General features: G+C 52.8%; 1 protein-coding gene across 7 annotated transcripts in view; it reads right to left on the bottom strand.

Moving 5' to 3' along the window:
• Positions 1-24,894, bottom strand: part of GRIP2 (glutamate receptor interacting protein 2) — a 111,923-nt gene continuing 87,029 nt past the window's right edge. For 4 of the 7 annotated variants that reach the window (XM_084764941.1, XM_084764936.1, XM_084764937.1 and 1 more), the window contains exons 4-24: positions 24,412-24,557; positions 23,715-23,801; positions 23,011-23,086; positions 21,806-21,951; positions 20,843-20,990; positions 20,589-20,758; positions 19,759-19,881; positions 19,290-19,433; positions 17,323-17,509; positions 16,775-16,920; positions 16,082-16,162; positions 15,602-15,668; positions 15,363-15,508; positions 14,111-14,255; positions 12,017-12,156; positions 11,360-11,539; positions 10,398-10,563; positions 9,240-9,345; positions 4,304-4,447; positions 2,797-2,943; positions 1-1,937 (exon numbers count right to left, since the gene is read on the bottom strand). In XM_084764941.1, coding sequence (XP_084621067.1) covers positions 1,779-1,937; positions 2,797-2,943; positions 4,304-4,447; positions 9,240-9,345; positions 10,398-10,563; positions 11,360-11,539; positions 12,017-12,156; positions 14,111-14,255; positions 15,363-15,508; positions 15,602-15,668; positions 16,082-16,162; positions 16,775-16,920; positions 17,323-17,509; positions 19,290-19,433; positions 19,759-19,881; positions 20,589-20,758; positions 20,843-20,990; positions 21,806-21,951; positions 23,011-23,086; positions 23,715-23,801; positions 24,412-24,557 — 2,854 coding nt within the window. In that variant the 3' untranslated portion in view covers positions 1-1,778. Of the gene's footprint in view, positions 1,938-2,796; positions 2,944-4,303; positions 4,448-9,239; positions 9,627-10,397; positions 10,564-11,359; positions 11,540-12,016; positions 12,157-14,110; positions 14,256-15,362; positions 15,509-15,601; positions 15,669-16,081; positions 16,163-16,774; positions 16,921-17,322; positions 17,510-19,289; positions 19,434-19,758; positions 19,882-20,588; positions 20,759-20,842; positions 20,991-21,805; positions 21,952-23,010; positions 23,087-23,714; positions 23,802-24,411; positions 24,558-24,894 lie in introns of those variants that run through there. The other 3 variants (XM_084764938.1, XM_084764940.1, XM_084764942.1) reach the window with 3 other exon arrangements.

Here is a 24,894-nt window from a genome sequence, read left to right as displayed (position 1 = left end):
TTCTAATCTTAGCCAGAGAAAAATACAGCTCTGGGGTGGGGGTGGGGTATCATAGGGGAGGTACCCAAAATGCATAGGCAGGCAGGATGTTCACTGGGGAGGGGCTAGGGATGTCGTGTGGGGCAAACACCCCTGTGAGAAGCTGGGGAGGGGGGGGTATTGCATATGAAGAAGGCCTCAGGCCATGGCCAGGAGGTCCACCCGCTTGGCCTAGTTGCATATGTCTGGGAGGATGGGAGAGCCTCAGCCCAAGGGGAGGGCAGTGCTTGTCCTTTCAGAGCCTGGAGTCTTTGAGTAGAATGCAAATTTCCCAAGCCAAGAGGCCTTTAGAATATAGTCAGTCATGCCACATACCAGAAACCCAGAGAGGCTGAGCCATCAGCCCAAGATCACATAGTTATCAGTTGCTGCTGGCTAGAAGTCACCTCTTGGCTGTGTCACTCACCTACCCTCGAAGCTGAAGGTCTTGGTTTGGTTGGTGCCCGTGATGGGTGGGCAGTGAAAGCAGAGACACTGGTTTACCTGGACCCAGGCATGAGAGGACCCTGGGGAAGCCATTAAGAAGGGCAAGATCTGGGGAAAGGAGAAGGAAAGCCAAGAGCCGAGGGGTCTCAATGGGCAGCTAGGGATGACCCTGTGTCTGCTCAGATTCACTCAAGGTCTCACGGCTTAAGAAGGAAAGCGGGGAGGAAAGAATGGCTTCTCGGGCCTCCATCTGTCCTCTTGAAGGAGTCTTACTGGCTATGAGATTAAAGGGCAGAGAGAGGAGATGGGGGAGGGTTAGAGGCCCCTGGGTCCTTGAGACCTTGAGCTGGACAAATGCAAAGCCAATCTCCAAACCAGCCCAGCCCACTGGGAGGTGACTTGTGTCCTGCTTGAAGCTGAAAAGAGTTCTGCTTGGCAGAGATGAAGGAAGCCCGAGTGAAGGGATGGTGGCCCTCAAGCTGTGCCGTGGAGACCTCCTTGAATAGCCTGTTTGAACACTGCGCTCTCTTGCTGCTCTCTCCTCCTTCAGCTGGTCTCCCTCCATCTCAGCTTCTTTTTCCTCTTCCTCTTCCTCCCTTCCACTGATGGGGGTAGGGTCAGAGCGGTGACTCAGCCTTATTCCCATGGTTTTTCAGAGCTGTTGTAATGGCAGGTGAGTGGATACTCCTGGACCTTTTGACGAGCAGTGCCCTTCTCTGCAGGGGGACTTGGGCTAAGGACTTGTGGCACAGGAGGGTTGGTGGCCACAGCTCTGCTCTGGGGTTCAGAATCACCCACGAGGCTGGAATGATTGAATCACTGGCCTGAAAGAAGGGATTAGCATTCCCTGGCACCCCAGATGTCCCTAATTGGGGTTTCCCAAAGTGGTCGTTGCATTCTGGAGGCTCTTGGAACTCCAAGATTTGGGAGAAGGGAGGACACTGTTCTTGTGCCACATCCTTCCTGGTAGCAGAGTCCCCATGTACCGGGTACCATCTGTATAGCTGGATCACCGAATGCCTCCTGCCACAGACCTGGGCTGTCTACCTCCTGCTGACTAACCTCCCAGGATTGGGAAACACCAGCAGCTCATCCCACTTCCCACACTGAGCTGGGCTGTCCCCACTCCTGTTGCTGCTCTGAGGCGACTGTGGTCTCTCCTGGCTGAGCAGCAGGGCTGACCCCCTTTTACATGGGGTTCTTTGAGCATCTTTAAGATCCAACTTGAAGATGCCACTCTACCAGGTGTGGGATCTGCAGACCCACAAGTGGATGAGTGGGGACCACCCCTCCGGCTGAGGTTCATGATGACCTCAGAGCATCTGAGGACTGCTGGGGCCTGGTGCTCGTGGTGTCCTGCGGCTCTGTGCCAGTGGGTTGCGGCTGACGACCAGCTCTAGGATGTCCCCAGCCTCCGCCAGGAGCGGAACCGCTAGACAGCAGTCGAAGTCCCGAGTACGAACATGGTTGACCTGCAGAGTGCACAGCCGAGGGACAGAGTCCTGGTGAGTGAAAATTCTGGAAAGAAGCTGCACATATATGTCTGACTAGAGTTGGAGAAAGGTGGAGACACTGCAGACCAAAGCTTGAAATTTATCTCGAACTCCCACTGAATAGGCATCTCTATGCCTGACCTAACGATCAAGGGACCACTAGCTTCCACTAACCCTGGCATCTGAGGCCTAAAGCATGGATTTCTGATTTGCTGTGATTAGCCTATCTGATTAGCCACCAATATTTTTTTTAAAAAAACTGCATTGATTTCAACCACTCATGGTTCCAGAGTGAACTCTCTCATGCCCTTTGAGGCGAGAGCTGTGTTTTTCACTGATACATCAAAACTGTGTGATTTTCCTGAAATGAAGACCTGCCCCCACCCAGAAATAGCAGAAAACATAAATTAGGTACATTTAGTACAAACAGAACAAATCAACACGGGAACAAAAATAGCTGAAACAAGGGAAGGGCAGTCTAGGGAGGCTAAGTTAAGCAAAGCTTTTTTTTTTTTTTCCCCAGGCTCCCTTTCTGTTAGAAGATCATATGACTGGCTCTGGCCAGTAGGCTGGGAAGGGACTTGTCACAAAATGTTTTAGCATGAAGGCAGGAAAACAAGGTGATTTCCTTCCTCATGGAGTCTGAGGAGGCCACTTGTCTCAGAGGGACAGTTAGTAGACAGGCAGGCCCTCCATCCACCAGGGAGTCAACTGCGAGTGGAACCCTAGCTCTGATGTGAGAAGCATCGCCTGGCTCTTCCCACTGGTCTTCCCAGGCACTTTGATAGGGAGAATGGGGCTCTGACCCTGGGCCAGTGCTGAGGGCCCCCTGAGTTACCTGCAAGAGCCGGTCAAAGGGCTGCAGGCCTCCATGCTGGGCTGGCCCGTCAACGCGAACGGTGTGGACATAGACACCCTTCTCCAGGAGGCCATCTGAGACACTGAAGCCAAAGTCATTTCGCACAGGGTCTTTGTGCAGGGTCACCTGGGAGGAGGAGGAGTAATGACCTTTGCTCCAATCCCCAGTATGTCCCTGGGATCCAGGCCCAGCCTATGGCTCGCCATAGACCAGGCTGCCCTCAGCAGTGTGTGGAGCCTGAGCCCTGTGACATTCACCTTGCCGTGTACATACACAGCCTGCAGGTCCCAAGACCTAAGGGATCCCTTAGAAAGGGGAGCACTGAATCATGGTGTTTTCACTCCCCTCCCCGCCACAGACCCCTGGACTTGATATGTGCTCTGATGTCTTGGTCCTCGTATAGCTAGATACACACAGGTGCAAATGGGGGCAGGCAGGTGATATCTGTCATCTGCCTGCAGCGGCACCAGCTCCTGGGTCCTATAAGGATTCCCCCAAACTGCAGACACTCAGTGGTGTAGGGTCTGCACAGAACCTGTGCCTGCCTGCCCGCCTCTTCAAGTCATCTCCAGAAGGCTTCTAAGAACTAGTTCACTCTTGGTGCTACATAGATGATTCACCGTGCACAGCTCCAGGAATGAAGTCAGCCTATGTTCAGTACAGATATCGCCTCCCTCTCCTCCTACTATCTTTTTTTTTTTTGAGATAAGGTCTTTCTATATAGCTCTGGATGGCCAGGAACTTGTTATGTAGACTAGGCTGGCCTTGAACTCACAGAGATCCAATGGCCTCTGCCTCCCAACTGCTGGGATTAAGAGACCTGTACCACCATGCCCAGCTTTCCCCTGAATACTTCTGATGTGTTGGTGGACTGAGTTCAGAACCTGTAGAAAGGACTGTTTATACACACACACACACACACACACACACACATATATGTGATGGTAACATTATTGTGTGCGTATAGATGTGCATGTGTAACATATATTTATATATGCATACATGCATATAGGGAGGTATGTCCTTTGTGTATCACGGAGCTGTCTGTATGTAGGTGTGGGTTGTAATTACTCAAATGGTAAGAGTTACAGAAAACCTAACCTAATAAAAGTCCCTGAGTGTTTTTGTTGTTGTTGGTTAGTTGGCTTCATTTTTTAAATTTTTAATTATTTTATGTGTGTGATATTTTGTCTGCATGCATGTCTGTGGACCCCTTGTGTAGCTGGTGCCCTTGGAGGCCAGAAGAGGGGATGGTTTCTCTCTGCTCTGGGTGTTGGAAATCAAACCTGGGTGCCCTGAAAGGGCAGCCAGTGCTCTTAGCTGCTGAGTCATCCTTCCAGCCCCTAGTCACTGTTTTTTGGTGAGGATGAATAAAGCCCAACAAGGGATGGGGGCCCTCATCATCCCAAGCAGATAAGGTATTCCTGGCACCGGGCCCCCCGCCCGTGCTCTGTGCCTGCCTGCAGCCCCCAACCCCAGTGCCCACCCTGTGCATCTCCAGGGGCGTTGGCAGCAGCAGCTCCTGCAGCTCTTCAGGGGATGTTCGGACCTCCCTGCTCCGGCGCCAGGGCCGAGAGCCAGGCCTGCTATCCACAGCCATAGTCTGTACAGTGCCTGTCATGATGGAAGCCTGTGGGAACACGGTTGCCACTCAGACACCATATACTTACTCCATCCGGCTCTGTCAGGCAGGCACTCAGTCACAGGGTGAACACAGCGGATGAGGGATGAGGTCCTTGGCCTCGGGATTCGTTGACCAATCACAGGATCAGAACAAGAGCCTCTAGGGGTCAGCGACAGACTCATGTCTGCTCTGTGCCAGGCTCAGTTCTCAGCAATTACAAGTTTAACCTATCTCATGTTCTGTAGCGCCGAGCCATTTTCTGTTTTTACAGACAAATAGGTTTAAGAGAGAATTTGAACTCAGAATCTGACTCGACGGTTGGTGTTCTGTGCCTCAGCTTGTATCAGCAAGGCTCATGGGAAGTGAGAGTCTAGGATAGAAGGAGTCAGTAATGCCTCCAGAGCTGGCATGTCAAAGAACAGGAAGGGGACACCTTGGCCTGTGGAAAAGCCCGGAGGGTACCATACCCACCAGCTTATAGTAAGTATGTGACTTTTTTTTTTTTAAAAGTATGTGACTTTTTATCCCATGGTGGTCACAGGGTGACTCTGGAGCTGGTAATCGGTGGAGAAAGTAACAGGAACAGATGTGCATATTTAGGTGGGAATGGTGGCCAGGAAGGACACGGTGGGACCATGGAGTTGCCAAGCAAAAGTCAAAGGAAAAGGGGTCACCTGGACAAGCATAGAGACGAGAAAGCAGCAGAGCTGCGGGGATGGGATGGAGCAGTGGGCAGTGTCAGAAGTGCACAGCCTGTGAGGGTGTACTGAAAACATCCTATCCGGAAAGGGACATCCACAGACCACATGAGTAACGGGGACACGAAGGTGCCAAAGCAAGAGGCTGAGCCTCCCCCACTGTAATAATTCAACTCCTTAGGCACACAGATCTCTCCACAGCCTAGAAATTCCTTCTCTTCGTGGTATCTGAGTTTCCACTTTAGCATATAATTCTGTAGGGCACTGATGACCTTCCAACTGCCAGGGAGACTGAGAAGGTAACTGTCTTAGGGCCAGCCAAGCTTTCAGGGAGGAGAGGAGGAGGGAGATAGGACCCTAGGGGGAGAACCTTGGTGGAGTGGATGTAGGTGCCTTTCCACATCTCTTACAACTAGTCTTTACTTCCTGGAGAGCCAAGGTCCACCAGGACAGACCAGGGATCAGAGTCCTTAGAGAGCAGAGTCTTTATGTGGCAGCTCAATGGGGAAAGTGCTCACTGCAAGGCATGAAGCCCTGAGCCAAAGTCCCAAGAACCTGTGTAAAGGCATGGCAGCACGCATCTATAATCCTAGGGCTGTCGGGGGAGGGGGCGGGGATGGGAATGCAGACCCCTGGGGCCAGATAGTCTAGCCAAAATGGTAAGCCCCAGGGTCAGTTAAGAGACCCTGTCTCAAATTAGAAGGGTTGGAGAAAAAAAAAAAAAGAGGAAAAAAAAAAAGGTTGGAGAAATGGCTCAGTGGTTAAGAGTATCAGCTGCTCTTGCAGAAGACCTGGATTCAGTTCCCAGCACCCACATGACACTCACAACCTATGTAACTGCCGTTATAAAGGTTCTGATGCCCTTTCCTCTGTGGGCACATATACATGGAGCCAAATCACCCATACACATAAAATAAAAGTAAACAAACCTTTAAGGAAAAAAATGTGGTGAAGACTCCCAACATTGACCTCTGGCAAAGTATGCAAGGGTTTGTGCTCCCCACCCCATGTCTGTCTGTCTCTCTGTCTCTGTCTCTCTGTCTACCTTTGTCATCCCCCACCCCCCAACACACACATACTCTTAGACCCTTAGAACATCCAGGTAATACATAGACTGAGCTGATGGAGGTAACTCACATTTCTATCCAACCACAGAGAGAGTTAAGTTAGACTTAAACATTTTTCAAAAAAATTAAGAATGAGGAAAGCGAAGACAGGTCTGAGTAGAAGGGGAACCATTTATTTATGTATGAAATTCAGAGGCCTAAGGAGGATAATGGGTCTGAAATGTATGTTAAGGGCTAGGTACCACTCAGAGAAAAAAAAAATGCTGACTCTAAGCAGGAAGTTGTTGTGTCTGGGTGGGGACCAAAAAGCACCTGCTTGCCAGTGCATGGGTGCAAAAGGGACCTGCCATGACTGGGCATGAGGTGGGGGAAGTTACTTGTGGCACCTTCACCTCTCCATGAATGTGAAGCTAAATCTGCCTTCTGTATTGCAGAAAGGTTGAGCTGAGAAGGTAATAGGCCAAACCTCACAGACCTGAGACCTCAGAGACAGGTCAGCACCCAGAGCACAGTGTCCCTGGGCAGCCGCAGCTAAAGCAGTTGCAGCAATGAAACTGAAAAGCCTACTTGACCACAGAAAGCCTACTTGACCACAGACCCAGCAACAGAATCTGAACCATGACCGTAGAATCAACAGACGGGCAAACCCACACTCTGACCACAGACACAACAGACAGGCAAACCTGCATCCTGGGGGCTGGAACTAATAGAAAACACAAGAGAAACTTTAAGCCTGTCTGAAACATAAAGGAAAGTTAAAAAAAAAAAAGTAAGAGAGGATAAGAAAGAAAACCTCAAGACGTGAAAAGCAGAGATGTTAAGGAAATAAAAGGCGTAGAACTTGAGACATAATTTCTAGGAAGTGGGTTAAACACAGTCAAAGAGAGGCTTAGTGCAGTGGAAGATAAATGAAAGAAGTCAATCAGCAGCTGAAAGCCCTGTACTGGCTACTTCCACGTCAACTTGACACAAGCGAAGAGTCATGCTGGAAGATGGAGCATTGGTTGAGAAAATGTCTCCATCAGACTGGCCCGTGGGCAAGCCCGAGGTTCACTTCTTTGTTTGGTGATTGATATGAGAGGACACAGCTCACTGTGGAAGAGGCTACCCCTGGGCTATGTAAGAAAGCAAGCTAAGCAAGCCACAAGGGGCAAGCCAGTAAGCAGAGCTCCTCCACGGCCTCTGCTTGAGTTCCTGCCTCCAGGTTCCTGCCCTGACTCCACTGGATGAGGCACTAATGATGTGGAAGAGCAAGATGAAAGAAGTCCTTTCCTCCCCAAGTACTTTTTGTCCTGGTGTTTATCACAGTGACAGAAACCTTGACTAACACAACCCAAACCTTCATTTTCATAGATTTCAAAAGTTTAAGCCAACGTGACAGTGGAAAACATTAAAATATTAGATACTAAGTAGACAACTTGGGACCCACAAATAAAACCGGTGGGGGTCGCAACCAAATCAGTGCTTTCAGGTCAACTCATAGCTTTGAAAGTGTATTATATGAAGGAAAAAAAGTGGAGATTAAATAGAAAAGAAACCAGGACAAGCATCTTTGCTTACACATTAAAAAAAAAAGTCTAAGAAAATGAATATCAAAATGAGCAAGTCAGAAAAAAAATGGGAAAGATTAAAAAAAAAAAAAACCAAAACAGGAGTTTTGTTTTGTTTTGTTTTGTTTTGTTTTTAAACCTGGTCATTGGCAAGCCTGATGAAATGGGGAGTGGCCCCAATCAGCAATGCCAGAATAAAATGAGGTGAGGGTATCCCAGATGAAGCAGAGCTTTCAATTGCTCTCAAAACTGAACTCAGAATGGGGTTGTCAGATCCCTCTGTCCCCCCCTGTGAGTGATGCTGACCACACCCAAAGCTGGCCCCTGTGGCCTCCCATCACCCATGCCATCCATAAAGACAGCAGGATGGCCTCAGGCCAACTCCATGCGCATACTCAGACATCCTAGAGACACTTTACATGTGTGTGCATGTCCCTCACACCTGCCTGTGCGTAAACACCCCTTTATACCCAGGGTGCCTGGGTGAGAGCACACACCCTGTAATAGCTGATACCGTCAGGGTTCAGAACCAGCCACGAGATAAGCTTGTGGACATGTCCACTACAGTGGGTTAAGTGAAGTGGGAAGATCCACTCTGAATATGGGTGGCACCAACCCCAGGGCCGGAGTTCTGGACTGAAAAAAGTGAAAAGCCGAGCACAGTATGCAGGTCTCTGCTCCGTCACCGCAGGGGCAGCAACCGCCATGGCCAAGCTGCTGTGGTTTCCACATCATGAGAGACTGCATTCTGCAATTGTGGGCCAAAATAAATCCTTCCCCCCCCCTTTCCATTTCTCATGTGTGTATATGTGGTACATATTTGCATATTTGCACGGGGATATGTGCACCAGTATGTGGGTGCACAGGCATGTGTGTCTGAGGGCATGTGGAGGTCCAAGGTTAATGGCCAGAATCGGCCCAATTGCTCTTCCATCTCACTCACTGAGGCAGGATCTTTCAATCAAGCCTAGAGCTAGGCTCGTAATGGCCAGGCTTGTGAACTAGCTTGGTCTGGGGATCTCCTGACTTCTCTTCCCAGAAGCTGCCATCACTACTCTCCATTTACATAGGTTTCTGAATAAAGTTGTCTCCAGTCCCAACCCTTTCTTTTTGTTTTTGTTTGTTTGTTTGTTTGTTTGTTAGTTTGGTTGGTTGTTGGTTGGTTTGGTTTGGTTTGGTTTTTTTCGAGACAGGGTTTCTCTGTGTAGCCTTGGCTGTCCTGGACTCACTTTGTAGACCAGGCTGGCCTCAAACTCACAGCGATCCGCCTGCCTCTGCCTCTCGAGTTGCAGGGATTAAAGGCGTGCGCCACCACTCCCGGCCAAACCTTTCCTTTTTAAAGTGGCTTTTGTCAGGTATTCTTGTCACAGCCACAAGACAGATAGATACTACACATCCCCAGGTGACAAAGGAGCATGGCCCCTAGCCCTCCAGTATGTCCAGACATGGTGTCCCCACAGGCCTCTTGGCCAGGTGTCAGTACCTCCAGCTCCCTTAGCAGTTCCGACTGACCACAGGACTCCAGGTCTTCAAGGGCCTCTCCAAGAACTCTCCAGAAGCCCTCCTCTCGGGCAGGGCCAGGGGCTGGGCTGCAACAGGAACCACAGCGTCAACTCCTGGCAGGCGGTAGGGTGGGCGGGCTGGGCCTGAGGAGTCTTCGTTGCCTAGGGCCCAATGCTGAGCTCCAAGGGCCATAGGGCAGGCAGGCAGGCAGGCGGGTGTCCTCGGTGGCAGTGCTGGGGCCCCAGGGCAGTGGTTGGTGACACAGAATGGGGGGGAGGGGAGACGAAGTTAGGGGCAACCAAGACTGTTGGTGGCCAATTAGAACAGGGGCAGATGAGACGGGGTGGAGAGCGGTGACACAGGACGCCTGGGAAGAAAGACAGACGGACAGACAGAAGACAGAGACAGACAGAAAGATCCATGGGAGAGCCCCCAGAAGACAGGCCCTGGCCCCACCCAGACACATGGCACCATGGGACAGTGACAGGACAGAGCCAGAACCAGCTAGGACACAGATGGATGGAGAAGACGGCATATCTGTGCTGGAGAGGAGAGGGCAGCACCCATCCTGCCAGCCCACACTGTGTGGCCCGTCGGCAGCTAACACCAAGCTTGCAGGATGCACCACAGTCTTTGTGTTGCCCTGCCAGCTCTCAGAGCCCTTAGACAGTCGCCACACTGTGATTTACAAAGTCTTCATTTAAGGAGTTGACAATGCAGCACAGAGTAGAGAGGTGAGTGCCCGCAGAGGAGGCATGGGTGCTTGCTGTGGGAACCCATTCTGCGGGAGCTGTCTGCTGCTCGCTGCATGAGCCCAGTTCTACATATGCAACATGCATAGCCCAGGGCTGGTGGCTGTGAACTGAGGGTCGCGCCTCAGGCACCCTGATCCGAGGAGGGGGCGTCTGGGTTCGAATTCTGAGTCTGGTGCTGTATTTCTGAACACAGCTATTCACAGACCCAGGAGGAACAAGGCAGGCTGCTGCCTCACCAGGACATGTCAGCTGCTATCTTTCCACAGGGCGTCCTTTCCAGCTAAGCTCAGCACAGATCTTCTGTCCTCCTAAGTCCCTGGTCCTGGTGTTGCTACCTTCTGGCTATCTTCCCGCCCCACACCACAGGTGTTCCCACCACAGACCTCATCGGTGGCTCCCAGTCCCCCTCTTCTGGAAAGCTCTCATCAGTAGGGCCCGGTGTGTAACTTGTCCTCCGGGGCTCAAGGGGTGGGGGGCTACTCTTCAGTCTGCTGGAATGCCACTCCTGGGGAGTCATACTCCGGACTGCCCCCTGTGGAGTATAGGAGCCTGGGGGGTGCAGGGGGAGAGAGAGAGAGAGAGAGAGAGAGAGAGAGAGAGAGAGAGAGAGAGAGAGAGAGAGAGAGGGACCTTCGCTTTATCCTTGCCTTCCCTCATTCCCAGCAATGGGATGTCAATGAGTAGATCTGTGCTCTTCGCAGGCTAAAGTAACCACCGAGAGACCCAGGAGTCCTTGTCAGCCTAGTAAGCCCTTGGAACGCCCACCCATCCAGCCAGCAGTTAACACTGAGGTTCCAGAGGCTGACCTGCTCAAGGGCCTCCTTGAAAGGGAGTTTCTGATTGGACCACACTCCCAGATCTACCTGCTGAGCCCTGTGTATGGGAGACAGGATTGGAGCTTGGAATGGGGACTCTGGGAGAGTCAAAGGCCCTAACTTTGCAATGGAGTGTGGATCTATCAAGAACTCATGGAAGCTTCTCTGCTAATTCTCTGATCCTCAATCACAGGCTAAGGGCCAGTACCAGTGAGCCTTGGCCACATGGGCAAGGAGGGCGTTGTCTGCCTTCTCATCTTCAAAATGGGACATGAATTGACACCTATTGTGTGCTAGGTGTGGGGATACAGAGAGACAGACAGCAGAAATAAAAGCAGCTCTGTCCCGAGCTCATATGAGGAAAGACAGGACTGAAGGTCCCTCTGAATGGCAGGTAATGGACGGAGTTAATCAGGGTGCCCTCAGGAACCTTCTCTGAAGGAAAAGGCTAACAGGCAGAGAAGGTGCCAGGAAGAGCAGGCAGCAAGATCACCTTCACAAAAGCTTGTCCAAGGTCCCTGCTTTGTTACCTGGGCCCCCAAAGCCACCTTCTGTGGCAGAGCTGCCCCAGGACTCCACAGCGCTGTCCACGCTGGGTACAGCAGGTGAGAAGCGGGTTGTCAGCAAGCCTCCCTTGAGGGCCTCGGGGGGATCCTCGTCCACGTCACTGGCCTCACTGAGGCTGCCTGACTGGCGGGGCAGAAGGGGTCCTGGGAAGAGAAGGAGTACCACCTATGACCTCAGAAACACAGATGGTCTGTGAGCCTCAGTTTCCCCACTTCTGGGAACTCCCAGGAACTTGACAGCCCGGCTGCCGCCACGTTGGTAGGACATACTAGTAAGTAAACTGAGGCTTGAGAGGCTTGAACAACAGGCCAAAGGTCATACGGTGAACAACACTGGATTCCAAAATTAAAGCAAGGCCTCAAGGCTCAGGTAAACTGTAGCACACACAGAACACAGGGCACAGGGACATGCAAGAACCAGAAGAGAGACAAAGCAACAAGGAGCATGATCTGGACGCAGAATCTGCACCGTGCCACCGAGGCATAGCTCTCCTCCCTCTAGACCTCCTCATCAAGTTGGTCCAGGGCCCCACCCCCTCTCCGAGTTGATGGCACACAGCCTGACCCAGGGCTGCCCTTCCTCTGTAGGCCAGGAAATCCCCAGGAAGGGGTAAGGCTCACGGTCTAGCTGTTTCTTGATCTTCAGCGTGACGGTCTCCCCTGCCACCTGCAGAAGGTGGATGGCCTCGCTCAGGGGCCGGCCCTTGAGGCTCACGCTGTTGATGGCCAGGATGCGGTCCCCCACATGGATGGCACCGGTCCTGAGGAGTGGACACAGCACAAATGAGGCCCAAGATGCTCAGGGCCTCAGAGGGTGTGGGTCCTGCCTTTAAATATCCCACAGAAGGCCCAAAGCAAGGCCCCAGGTGTGTAGAAGGAGGAAGCAGAGTCAGGCATAGAGGCACACTCTGGTGTTCCAGAGGGCGGAGGTGGGGCGGGGGGTGGGGGGGTGGGGAGGTAGGGAGGGGTGGGAAGAGAGGGATCGAGGGAGAGAGGGGAGAGAGAGGCGAGGGATCCAAGCCATTCTCAGAACTTCCTCTGGGACAACTCTCTCCCGGATTCTAGGCTTTACACTTCCCTTGACTCAACCCAAGGTCATTCGCTTCCTCCTGGTTTGTTCTGAGACAGGACTTGCTATGTAGCACGGGTCTCGCTGTGTAGCACAGGCTTGCCTGGATCTCGCTAAGGAAATCGATGTTGAGGCTTCTCAAAAAACTGAAAACAGGTGCCTAACACGGTGGTGCACACCTTTAATCCCCAGCATTTGGGAGGCAGAGGCAGGCAGATCTCTCCGAGTTCAAGGTCAGCCTGGTCTACATAGGAAGTGTCTAGCCAACCACTCTTAGGCATATGCCCTAGGACTCTATGTCGTACCACAGAGATGTGCATGTACACACAAATGAATGTGACTTTAACAATTCTTTTAAAAGAAAAAAAAAACAAAAAAAAAAAAACAAAGCAAAACCGGAATTTGTGGGAACTATGGAAAAAAGCTGAGCAAAATAAGCCGGACTCAGAAAGACAAATCACAAATGCGTTCTCTCATATGTGGGATCTAGATTCAAAATTATATATGGGGTGGGTTATAAAAATGATAGGCCAGCCATGACAGGGACCCCGGCTTACGGGAGCAGGGAGACAGTGAAACGCAGAGGGTGATGGGTGGACACTTGAGACCTGAATGGGAGGGGATGAGGAAGAGGCAGGCAGAGGGAGGGGGGATGGCAGTGGGTGAGGGGGGGGGGGAGTAAGAACAAAGTGTAATAATGGTGGCATATAGATAGGAAAATGTTCCGATGAAACCTGTGACTTTGCATGCTAACTTTAAAATAATGCAAACTGATTACATGTTGAGATACATATGTATTTAAGGTTAATTTCTTTTCACTTAACTTTCTGAATGTGGTTACTAGAAAGCTGCCTTGGAGTACAAGTCTGATTGTACCACAGTTGCTCTGGGCTATACAGCTCTGCCAGGAAAGCTGGGAACCATGCTGTGTAGAGACAGCATAGTTCACTAGGTCCCGGCAATCTCTCTAGAGTCCAGCAGAGGGCACTCCAGGAGAGGCCCAGCCTCAGTCAGATGCGCTGGGTGCTCAGGTCTCATTCTTCAAGCTAGCGCCTTGCCCTGCTGTGCAGGGGAACTCACCCTTCCTGGGTCCCCTGACTCACTCCTTGCACAACTGAGGCAGAAAAGCTGGGACTGACCCACCTGGGTCCACTGAACCTCTGTCGACCATACCCAGAGGCAGGCAAGATGCCTTCCTCTCAGGACTCCTTTCCTGGCACAGTCCAGAGACACTTTTAAGTAGCCAGCAGGCCAGCAGCCTCAGGGCCTCAGGATAAGCCTCATGTGGGGTCCTAGCAATGGGATACTATCCCTGATATTCAGATACATCGAGGCCTCATAGTGCTGGCTGTTCAGGGAACACAATCTGGGAGGCAGCTGAAGGTGAGCCCAGGCTTTGGCCTGGCTGGACCCTTTAGCTGTGGTCCCCTCTGCCCTCATCTTCCCTGCCCCAGCTCCTGGGCTGGACCAGACTTCGTGACAAGGACGGAGAGTGTGTCCTCAGAGAGAACGTGATTGCCCTTGGGCTGCTCAGTGCTGGAACAGAAGTAAACATCTCGATTTGGCTGGTCCCAAAGCCCACTTCCTGCTCCCTGGGTGGAGGTGAGGGGGAGGGTTCCCCAGGCCTTCCCTGTGTCCTGACTCACCTTTCAGCCAGGCCCCGCTTGGTGAGGCCAGAGATAATGATAGGGTCGAAAGGTTCCTCTGTGCCGGAGATGGTGATGCCCAGGGGTCCGCCATAACGCTTCAGCTCCACCGTGTAGCTGACAGCGCCAGAGCTCTCCTGCTCATCTGCAAGCGGACAGGCAGCCTAAGGGTAAGGCCCAGCAGGAAGCCTGGCTGCGGCCCACCCCTCCCCGGTCTCTGCACTCTTCAACCAGCCCTCACACACCTGCTCAGGCCTTCAAGGGGGTACAGCCTGGGGACCTGGAGGCCACCTCAGGCTCCCAGCCCGCTGCCCAGATGCCACGAAGGAAAAGGGGAAAAAATGTAAAAACAAATAAATAAATAAATAAAAGTAAAATCTACAGAAATGTGGAACCAAGATTTGAAAACACAGATTTCACATGGCACCCACAGCAACCCAAGATTTGCAGCAAAGAGAAGGGAGAGAGAAGGGAGGGTGAGAGGGAGGGAGGGAGGAGGGAGGGAAGGGGAAGGAGGGAGGGAAGAAAGAAGGGAAGGCAAAGAGGAAAGAAAGGGGTTAGGAGGAAAAAAATGAAAGGAGGGGCTGGAGAGGCGACTCAGGAGTTAAGAGCACTTGCTGCTCTTCCAGAGAACCTGTGTTCAGTGCCCAGGATTCACAAGTCTGCTCACAACCACCTGTGACTCCAGTTCCAGGGGATCCGATGCCTTCTTCTGGTCTCCCTGGGCACCAGGCATGCACATGGTGCACTGACACACATACGTGCAGACAAAACACCCATACACATAAAAACAAAATAAATTTTAAAATATTAAAAAAAAAAAAGCAGGAAAGGAGAAAGGACAGGAGATGAGGGGAAAGGTACAGAGGGAAGAATGAAAACAAAACTGGTCACCAGTGGCTTCTCCTCCAGGGCGAGGGCCCCAGACTGCCTGACTATGGGGTTCACGCTTCACCCACCACAGGCCTCACCACTCCCCTTTGACCTCTTTCCTTTTTGTTTCCCTGATCACCAGTTTGGGCACGCCTCTGTTGTGCCAGGGCCAACCCCACAACCCACAAGAGGGGTACCCACCAGCTGCTCAGATACCAGCCCTTGCACAGCAATCCTGTCAACATCTCACACTCTGAGGACCTCACAGCGGCTGCTGAGGGCCCCGCAGCAGGGGGATGTGGGAAGCTGGGATCCCTGCACATGCCCTCCCAGCCGACTCCAGCAGCTGGCCATCAGGCACGGCCTCCTGGCCACATACCTGAGTTGTCCTCATCTTTCCGGATCTTCAGCTTGACCAGGTCCTCACACTGGCGCAGGATCTGCACAGCATCCTCCATGGGACAGTGGTCCAAGCGGATATTGTCAATGGCCAGCAGCTTGTCGCCTGGCTCAAGGGTGCCAGTCCTGCATGGGTGGGGTGGGGGGATGGGAGGAGCCTGGTGCAGGAGGGCACTGCCCCACCCCCATGGCCACACCCCTGCCCGTGTGGCGCCCCACCTGTGTGCCACGCTGCCCTTCTTGATGTCGGAGATGATCAGGGGTTCCCCTCGCTTTCTGCTGGCTGCTGTGGGGCAGGGGAGACAGGCTGTGAATTTAATCTTTTCTTTTCTTCTTCTTTTTTTTTTTTTTTTTTTTTTTTTTTTGAGACAGGGTTTTTCTGTGTAGCCTTGGCTGTCCTAGACTCGTTTTGTAGATCAGGCTGGCCTTGAACTCACAGTGATCCACCTGCCTCTGTCTCCTGAGTGCTGGGATTAAAGGCATGCACCACCATGTCTGGCTTGTGAATTTAATCTTAGAGGGCACCTGCTTAAGATGGGGGCGGAAGAAGACACTGCTGACTCCTGGTCCCATTACTTCCTGGCTGGGGGGCTATGAGCAGATCTGCTCACCTCTATGTGGCTTGGTTTCCCTTCTAGGAAATGGGGCTGCACCCCTACTGTGGAGAAGCGTTGGGGTAAACCAGGTAGGGTGACTCACAGCTGATCGTGATGCCCAGCTCCACACCACGCCTCTTGGGTAACTTCACGTGGAAGGTCCCACTGCTTGGGATGACAGACTCTGTGAACCAACGCCATGGGTGACGCGAGACTCCAAAAAAAATTCAGAGATCTGCGTCTTGCACCCACTCTGGCTTCTCATGGGTCGGGAGGGAAGCAGTCTCAGAGAGTGACCATCCCAACCCCACTCCGCTGCTTTCATCTGATGGATAAGGGAGGCGGAGGCCCAGAGGGCCCACAGGTTGGCTCCAAACAGCAGAGTGCTGTCTCCAGAACAGAGACAGGGCAGAGGCCATAGCTGAGGTCTGCTGGACAGTGCAGGGCCTGTAGCAAAGCTTGGCCCACTTGCATCAGGCATTTTACAACTTGTCTCTGATTTATACCACACTCCTGACTTCCACTGTTTGACAGATGGGGAAGCCGAAGGCAGAGGGAGGCAGTGTCCTGTCCACATAGTATAGAACTCCCAGGACCAGAGCCCTGACCTAAGCTGTCTGGGGTCTTTCAGCCACATTCCACATCCCAGCTGCACACCATCCACTCCAAGTCCTCCTGATACCCGTGTGACACTCCTTCCTCCCTGTGCAGGGCTTAGGCATGCACTGTGCGTGGTCTCGGGGCAAAATGGGGAGAGCGGGCACCCAGTGTGCGCATAGCTGAGTGGCCTACTCACCTGCTACATCGAACTCGATCTCCAAAACAACTTTTCGGGCCAGCGCAGCATCCCGCAACAGCTGGTTGGCTTCCTCCATAGTCCCATCCTCAGTGGCAATGCCATTGATGGCTAGGACGCGGTCCCCCACCTGCAGCAGACCACACCTAACCCCCAGAGCCCCGTGAAGAGAAGAAGCCGGTGACTAGAACCCCAGGTGGGGGCAAGGTCGGGGCCCACTCTCAGCTCCTGGTTTCCCGGAGTCAGCCCTGTCCCCAGCTACAGGTTTGACGTTGCTGGGCCTCATTTTATCTGTCTGTCCACTGGAGATGGTACCATAGTCCTTACCAGATACATAGAGTCCTCTGACTGCAGGCAGACAGGGTTTACATAGTGAGTGACTCTGAACCTCAGCTTCCTCAGCTATAAAATAGGTGACGGGCCATTTGCTGGTGATGGGACCAATACGCTGATTAAGTAAGGTGCATTTGCAACCCTGGGAGCCCTTGGTTGTGACTCAGTTTCCCCACTGAACTAGAATAGAGCCCCCACAGAAACAGTAGCCTCACCTCTCAGCGGGGCTGTCCGGTTCAATAAAGCGCACCAAGGGTGGGGAGGACAGAGTCTCAGTGGCAAAGATGCCTCCCTGGAGCTGGAGGCCGAAGCCACTGAGGGGGTCTCCACAGAGCACGACTTCCGTGGTTTCCGTATGAACAATCTGCCCACCGGGTCCCACTGTGCTGGATGCCAATGACACTGTGGGACAGGAAGGTCTCGTACTCAGATGAACCCTGGCAAGGCTTCTGGGATGCCCACTGACAAGGCCCTGGAGCCAGAAGGGAAGGTGAACAGGAGTGCCAGGACTACCAAGGTTGGACCTGGGTTTCTTTGTCCTTACAGAGGCACTATGACATCTACCCTGCACAAACAGTGGCTAAGAGAAACAGCTATAGGGACTGTGATTTTGTAAGACAAGAGGTTCTGGGTGCCTATAGTATTTATTATATTCCAGAACACTCCCCTCATCCATAGGGCACCTGTTCCCAGACCTCAAGAGATGCCTGAAACTAAAGATAGTACCAAAGCCTACAGGTACCCTAGACACACACTCTATGAAGAGGTTTCACCTGAAAGCAAGCCTCAGGAAGAGAGAGATTAACTATAACTAACAGTAAAATATAATTATTATACCAGTATGATCTGATCTAATTACCAGAATCACTACTGTAGCACCTTTTGTTTAGTTTTGAAAAAAGGGTCTCATGTAGCCCAGACTGGCCTTGATCTTTCTGTGCAGCTGAGCATGACCTTGAACTTCTGACCTTCCTACCTGCCCATCCTGGATGCTGGGGTTACAGGCACATCCTCTTTGCTCATTAACTCAGTGCTGGGGCTAATACAACTCAGGACTTCACACTGTCTAGGCTACACCCCAGCCCTTTGGGGGTTATTCAGTAGAATACGGGTCACCCGAGCAGCAGACACCAACCAATCTGGTCAACAGAGATGACAGAGAGTGACTCGGAAAACGTGCTGCTCACATCCTAGGATGGACCACGTGGGCTGGATGGAAGCCTTTCCCATACCGCTCAGAGCCCTGTACGATGTAAAGCATATGGCCCTACTTCCAGATTTGTCTATTTAATATTTTCAGACTGTGGTTGACTGTGGGTAACTAAAATGTGGAGAGTGAGAGGGACTGGGGTGGCGCTGTAGTTTGTGGTCTATGTTCTACACGCCTCTTCTGCTTTGGTAACAGCTTATTCTGTTTATATGTCTGTGTTGGGGCAGGGGGGGTGTATGTAAGTGCAGAAGAGGGTGTGAGCTCGCCCTGAAGTGGAGTTACAGGTGATTGTGAACTACCTGCCATGGGTGCTGGGAACAGCACATGGATTCTTTGCCAAGGCAGTAAACGCTCTTACCTGCTGAGACGTCTCTCCAGCTCCGGGTAACCGCTTTATTTGATATGCACCCCCTCCACACACAATAATGGTTACCCGTTCAGTGTATAATCTGATGGCTTCAAGTACTGTCATCCTCTCTCAAAGGAACCCAGAGACGGATCTGGTGGGGCATGGCTGAAATCCCAGTACTGGGGAGGTCGAGGTAGGAAGACTGAATTCTAGGCCAGACTGAGCCACATATTGAGACTTTCTCTCAAAACCAAAAAAAAAAAAAAAAAAAAAAAAAAAAAAAAAAAAGAATAAAGAAACCACTGTCTCTTCACCCATTGCCCCAGAACCTGCATTTTGCCCTGGGCAATCTATCCTCAGCCTATTTCTGTCCCTGTGGGTTTCCCTGAACGCATCACAGAAATGATCTTACATGGTCCTTGGTGACAGGCATCAGATACTGAACACAGTGGCTTCAGGGGCCTCCCAGTGCGCAGCCACACCACAGCCAGGTGGCCAGGCTGAGCCCTGTTTGTCGAAGCGCCATCTCTCTCACTCGAGGTGGCACAGTATCCCGGTCTCACCCTCCAGCCCCATCCTCACTCAGCCACGCTGGTGCCGCCTGCAGACGGCCTGTTACTCACAAGAACTTCGGTGTTCTTTCCTTCGCTGCCTCCTCCGCCCCGCTGTTGTCCTGGGGCTCATGGGTCCTCGGGGCAGGGTGCTGGCGTTGGCACAGGAAAAGGCGGAGTTCATGGACGGCGAGGAGAAGGGAGTCGAGGACAGGGCTGTGGAGAGCAGAGGTCCTGTGAGCCTCAGCAGGACCCTAGTCACCTGCCCAGGGGGGCGGGTAGAGACCCACACAGCCACATGGACACAGACAGGCATGCCCTCCCCCTTCACCACAGTCCCTTACTGTATGACCTCGGATGGGTCTCTCTCCCCCCCCCCCAAGCCTCACTGACCAGGATCTCCAGGGACCTCTAGGGACAGGCTGTGTGACAAAGGGCAGCCCTCCGCCCTAGTATCAGTTCCACCCCGTACACTGACACCGCCCACCAGGAGTGGGCACTAGGTAGGACAGCTGCATTGCTGCAGCGGCAGGCGTGTTACATCGGCTCTGGTCCTGGCCTCCAGGTGCCCAGGTAGGTGCCCTGCAGTGGCTTGGCCTTGGGCTGTGGCAGGAAGGGACACAGGGCTCCCAGCGGTGCAGCTGCTCGCTCCTCTGTACTCTCACTGTGGCAGTGGGAAGAGGAAAGTGGCGTGGGGGTCTGGGACTGTTCAGGCTGACTAGTACGCACAAGCCCACGGTGCGAGCCAAGATCTTTGCACTGCCCAAGCCAGGGAGACACAGAACACTCTGCTCAAGTGTCACCCACCATGTGCCCAGCACTCTGCCCAGGCCCCCAGCTGCAGTGACAGGCAGGATGTCCAGGCCACACGGGCCCTTCAGGGCACTGGCAGTGGATGCCAGAGGTTCCTGACTGAGTTCTGGCTGACAGAAGGCCCTCTGAAAAGACTGCAGGGACATAGCAAGCAGATGGTGCTCATGGGACCCCTTAAACCTCTGTAGCAGCATGGAACCCCATGGAGTACCAGTGATTGACCGTCTGCCGCCCCCACCCCCAGTCCCTGCTCTGGGCTCCACTATCAGTTATGTAAAGTGGAGAATGTCTGCCTCCTGGGGTTGCTGGGACGCTCAGAAACAGTCACTACTGCTTCCAGCAACACCAGGCCCTCAGCAGAGGCTAAATTAACGGATTCCAGCATCCCACAGTCTCTGCAGCCTCAGTTTCCCTGCCAAGTATGGCGGGCACTTAGTTTGCTGCCTTGAGACTGCTCTCCTGCCTGCTTAAGGTTTCGTCCTGGGACTCTGGTGTCTCTGATCATTTTCCCTGTCCCAGCCCAGGTTTTGGGTCCCTGAGACCTGCTGAGGTGCCTACCTGCCTCTGGGGGCTTCAGGGGTCGACGACTCTGGGGTGCAGGCAAGATCTCCAGCCGCACTTTCTCAGTCACACTGGCCAGGAGTTTGGTGGCCTCGACCAGTGAGCAGTGCTCTGTGCTGGTCCCATCGATGGCCAGGATGTGGTCCCCAGCATGCAGAGCCCCGCTCCTGCGGGACAGGGGCACAGAGGGGCTGGTCCAGCTGGCAGAGCCACAGGTTGCCTCTGCCCTGCATACCCGTGTTTCACCTCACCTGTCCACCACGCTGGCTGGCTTGATACGGTCAATGGTAATAGCTGGCTTGTTCCGGTGAGAGCCAGCGGTGAGCGAGATCCCCAGGGCAGATCCTGGTGTCTTGGCTATTTCTACCACCAATGGGCCTGAAGCATTGGCCACCGTGTCTGGAATGATGATGGGGGAAAAAAATGAAAAGAATCATGATAAGTAAATGTGCTCACTGTCCTGCCTGGTCTAGCTCTGCTGTCCTCTGGCCCTCGCTGCTGAGGAAGGGATGGTATAGAGGGGAAGAGGTACACACTCACCAGCAAATCAGACAAGGCCTCCACTGTACTTAAGAAACACCTCTTCCCTGCACCCCAAGCATCCTGGTCTCACATCAGCTCTCCCCGAGGCAGCTGGCCACTTCCTGTAGCCCCCTGACTTTTCTACCTTTACCTCTTCTGTCCTGGATCCTTTCCACTCAGCCCATCTGTTTCAGCCAGGCTGACCCCTCACTCTCAGGCCAAATACTCCTGTCCGAGGGCCTTTGCATTCACAGTTCATCCTGCCTAGAGCTTTGCCAAAGTTCACTCCCTCATTTCATGCCCTAGGTAGAGCGTGTGCCCAGGCTGGGGTGTGTGTGTGTGTGTGTGTGTGTGTGTGTGTGTGTGTGTGTGTGTGTGTGTGTGTGTGTATGTGCGTGCTTCCCCTTTCTCTTTGCTGCTTTTCTCTGCCATTTAACCTTACCTAGCATACTAATTAACTTACCCAATATGCTAATTAACTTACACAATATGCTAATTGACATTCCCTCCCTAGGAGACCAGACATTTCACCTGTATTGTTCCTACCAGATCCTCAGGGAAACCAGGAGATTCCTGTTATTGTCAAGAGACTCAGAGAGGCTAAGCTACTGACCTAAGATCACACAGCCTTTCCAGTATGAGGCTCTGAGACCTCTTCCTGGCCTAGCCCTTATCCTCAGATCCCAACTTACCTGGAGTGGCCACGTCATACTCCACTTGGAAAAGGGCCTCATGGCTGCACTGCTGCAGGGTGGCTATTGCAGTAGCATGGCTGGCCCCATGCAGTGGGATCCCATCTATGCTGAGCAGCCTGTCGCCCACCTTTAAGGAGCCCTCTCTGTGGAGGAGATGAAAGAGGGCACAGGGATGTGGAGGGAAGCCTGAGAGATTCGGGGATGAACAGATAAAGAGGGCAAGTAAAATGGTGTCCTCTTGGGCATGGTGGCGCATGCCTTTAATCCCAGCACTTGGGAGGCACAGGCAGGCGGATCGCTGTGAGTTCGAGGCCAGCCTGAGCTACCGAGCGAGTCCAACATAGTCAAGGCTACACAGAGAAACCATGTCTCAAACAAACAAACAAACAAACAAACAAACAAACAAAATGGTGCTCTCTGCCCACAGCATGTCTGAGCTGGGCGTGTTCTTCAAGGCCACTCGCTCACCTCCTGCACCAAGAGCAGAAGAGAGTACCACAGCCCAGATAGGCTGTCTGCCCGGCTGAGGACACACAGCATCAGAGAAAGGTCATCTTTGGGTACCATGTCGCTCATTGTAGAGTCTCCTCCCATTGTCCCCACCCCAAGTTTCCAGTGGTGACTCTGACCTAATGACAGATGAGCTTGGGAAAGAACTCCGCAGGCCTCCAGTTTGGCCCCACCCCCTGCCCTGGAATGCTGCCCCTGACAGGTGCCAAAGCTATTCCAGGAGGTTCTATGAATAGCGACTCATGCAGGGCCCCAGACCAAGGGACAAATTTAGATTTACAACAAGCCTGGTCCAGGCTTCTCTTAAAATGGTCAGAAGTCTCCTGCTCAGGGAGAACAAGGGTAAGGAGCCAGGGGACAGGGGCAGGGACTGGACATTTGCCTCTCCCACATCCTGTCCCCCCAGCCCTGCTGGGCTGAGCTAGGCACTGTTAGTCCCAGCAATGGCCAGGCACAGATCCCAGAGCAAGTTCTGCCCCTAGGCTGAGTCAGGAGGATGCTGGAAGATACATCCTAGCCACCTCCATCAAACCTCTAAGTGACTCTGGGCAGGATGTCCCCTTCTGGCCTCAATCGCCCATCTGGGAAATGAGGTGAAGATTCGGGGCCTCAGATGACCACACAGTGTCCACCAGACTTCCACGTTCTCAATGGCCAGGGGAGGCAGATGTTTCTGTCTCAGGCAGACTCACCTGTCTGCCGGGCCACCAGGTCGCACGTAAGTCAGGACCAATGGGCGGGATTTGTGCAGGTCCTCGTGGGCACCTCCTGGATAGAATTCAACAGGGAGCAGGAATCACTTACCAACTGTTCCCTAGGTAATGCAGCCCAGGCGGGATGAGGTAAAAAACACAACTCAATCCTATCTCCGTCCCATAGCGCGCTTCTTATCTTGTGACCTCATCTTCTCTTTCTTTTTTTGCCCTGGTTACTAGGTAACTCCAAACTCTGTTATGAATCTGCCACAGATTTCCTCCCATTCGTCTTTGTTGTTCTCTCATCAGCCGTGTGTACTTCACTGCTTCTCACAACTGTCCGTTCAACGTTTGACTCAGTGGTTCCGGGTTCTTTAAAGTGCTAAGCAAGGGGCGGTGAGATTTGGCTCAACAGGTAAAGGTCCTTGCTGCCAGGCCTCGTGACCTGAGTTCGATAACAAAGAACCCACACGGTGAAATGAGAGAACTGACTCCTGCAGGCTGTCCTCTGACCCCTACGCACATGCCATGCCGCGTATGAGCATGCATGTGCGCGCGCGAACACAGAGACACAAAGTTAAGTAAGTAAAAAGATAAGCCAAATGTATTTCTCATCCACTACCGTGACACAGGGCATACACGGGGATTCTCAATGACCTCATTCTCGTCATTTCAGCTCCAAGGAGAGCCGCCACACTGACCTCTGAGGACAAAGCCAAAGCTATTGCCTTCCTTGTAGAGGGAGACATCCACCGTCTTGGAAATGATCCTCGGGTTGTTTTCGGGAGCTATGGAGAAATCAAGGCCTCCTTTGAGTCTCTCTGCCACATCTCTGTGCTGGTAGATGTGCCCAAGGCTCACTCCAGGAGAACCAAGTGACCAGCCACGGAGTCACCTCTCTCTGCTTTACAGGCAGAGAAGGTGGGGAGCTGGGAGGGAGGGTTCTTCATCTCTACCTATACCCAGTCCACCACAGACAGAGGAGAGGACCTGATATGCTCCTGAGGGCCACAGGAAAGCACAGGATACAGTGAGACTGGGGACTAGGCCAGCCTCGCTTCCAGTCACTCCAGTGAAGGCTTTAGACCAACTTTGAAAATTCAGAGCTGGGAGAAATCCTAGGCCACCGTGCTCAGTGCTGGGCAGTGGGGTTGGGAGCAATGGGGCAAGGAACCAGTCATTCAGTCCATGTGTCCTCAGACCTTCCTTTCTATCCAAAAATGACAGGTTACGAACAGGGTCCCATCACCACCTGATGACGACATACTGTATCCACGCTCTAGTGTGTGTGGCCAGCCTCCAGACATCACCCACCCTGTCTAGGTGATCCCCAACCCCACCCCAGGCCCCGGGCAAGGAGGCAGCTTTGGACAGAGTTCCCCGTCCAAGGGCACCCACCGGGCGGGGGCAGCTCATACTCCACCTCCAGCACCACGCGCTCGCCCACGTTCTTCAGCAGTGTGATGATCTCGTCGTGCCGGAGCCGGGTCAGATGGATCCCATTCACTGAGCGGATGTAGTCACCCACATTCAGAAGATCGCTCCTAAAGCGAGAAAGCCAGAACCCAAGTTGGACCAATGCTAACCTCTGGGTACCAACATTCACACCACCCTCCCCCAGGAACCTCAGAGAGCGCAAGGTCACACGGCAGCAAGGGGGCGGGATAGTGACTGTCTAACCAAGGCTGGGAATGACACTCAGAACTTCCCAGCCAGTTCTACTGTGCTGGCCTGGTGACATCACTGACCATTCCCCCACAAGCCCCCAAAGAACAGCCATGGTGTCCCACCTCTCTCTCTCTCTCTCTCTCTCTCTCTCTCTCTCTCTCTCTCTCTCTCTCTCTTTTCCTTCACAGTCCTCTGAATTGCTTCTGATAGATT

This window comes from Acomys minous, assembly GCF_964271855.1.
Source record: "Acomys minous genome assembly, chromosome: 17".
In the NCBI taxonomy this organism is placed as follows: domain Eukaryota; kingdom Metazoa; phylum Chordata; class Mammalia; order Rodentia; family Muridae; genus Acomys; species Acomys minous.
This window is presented reverse-complemented; position numbering and strand designations above follow the sequence as displayed.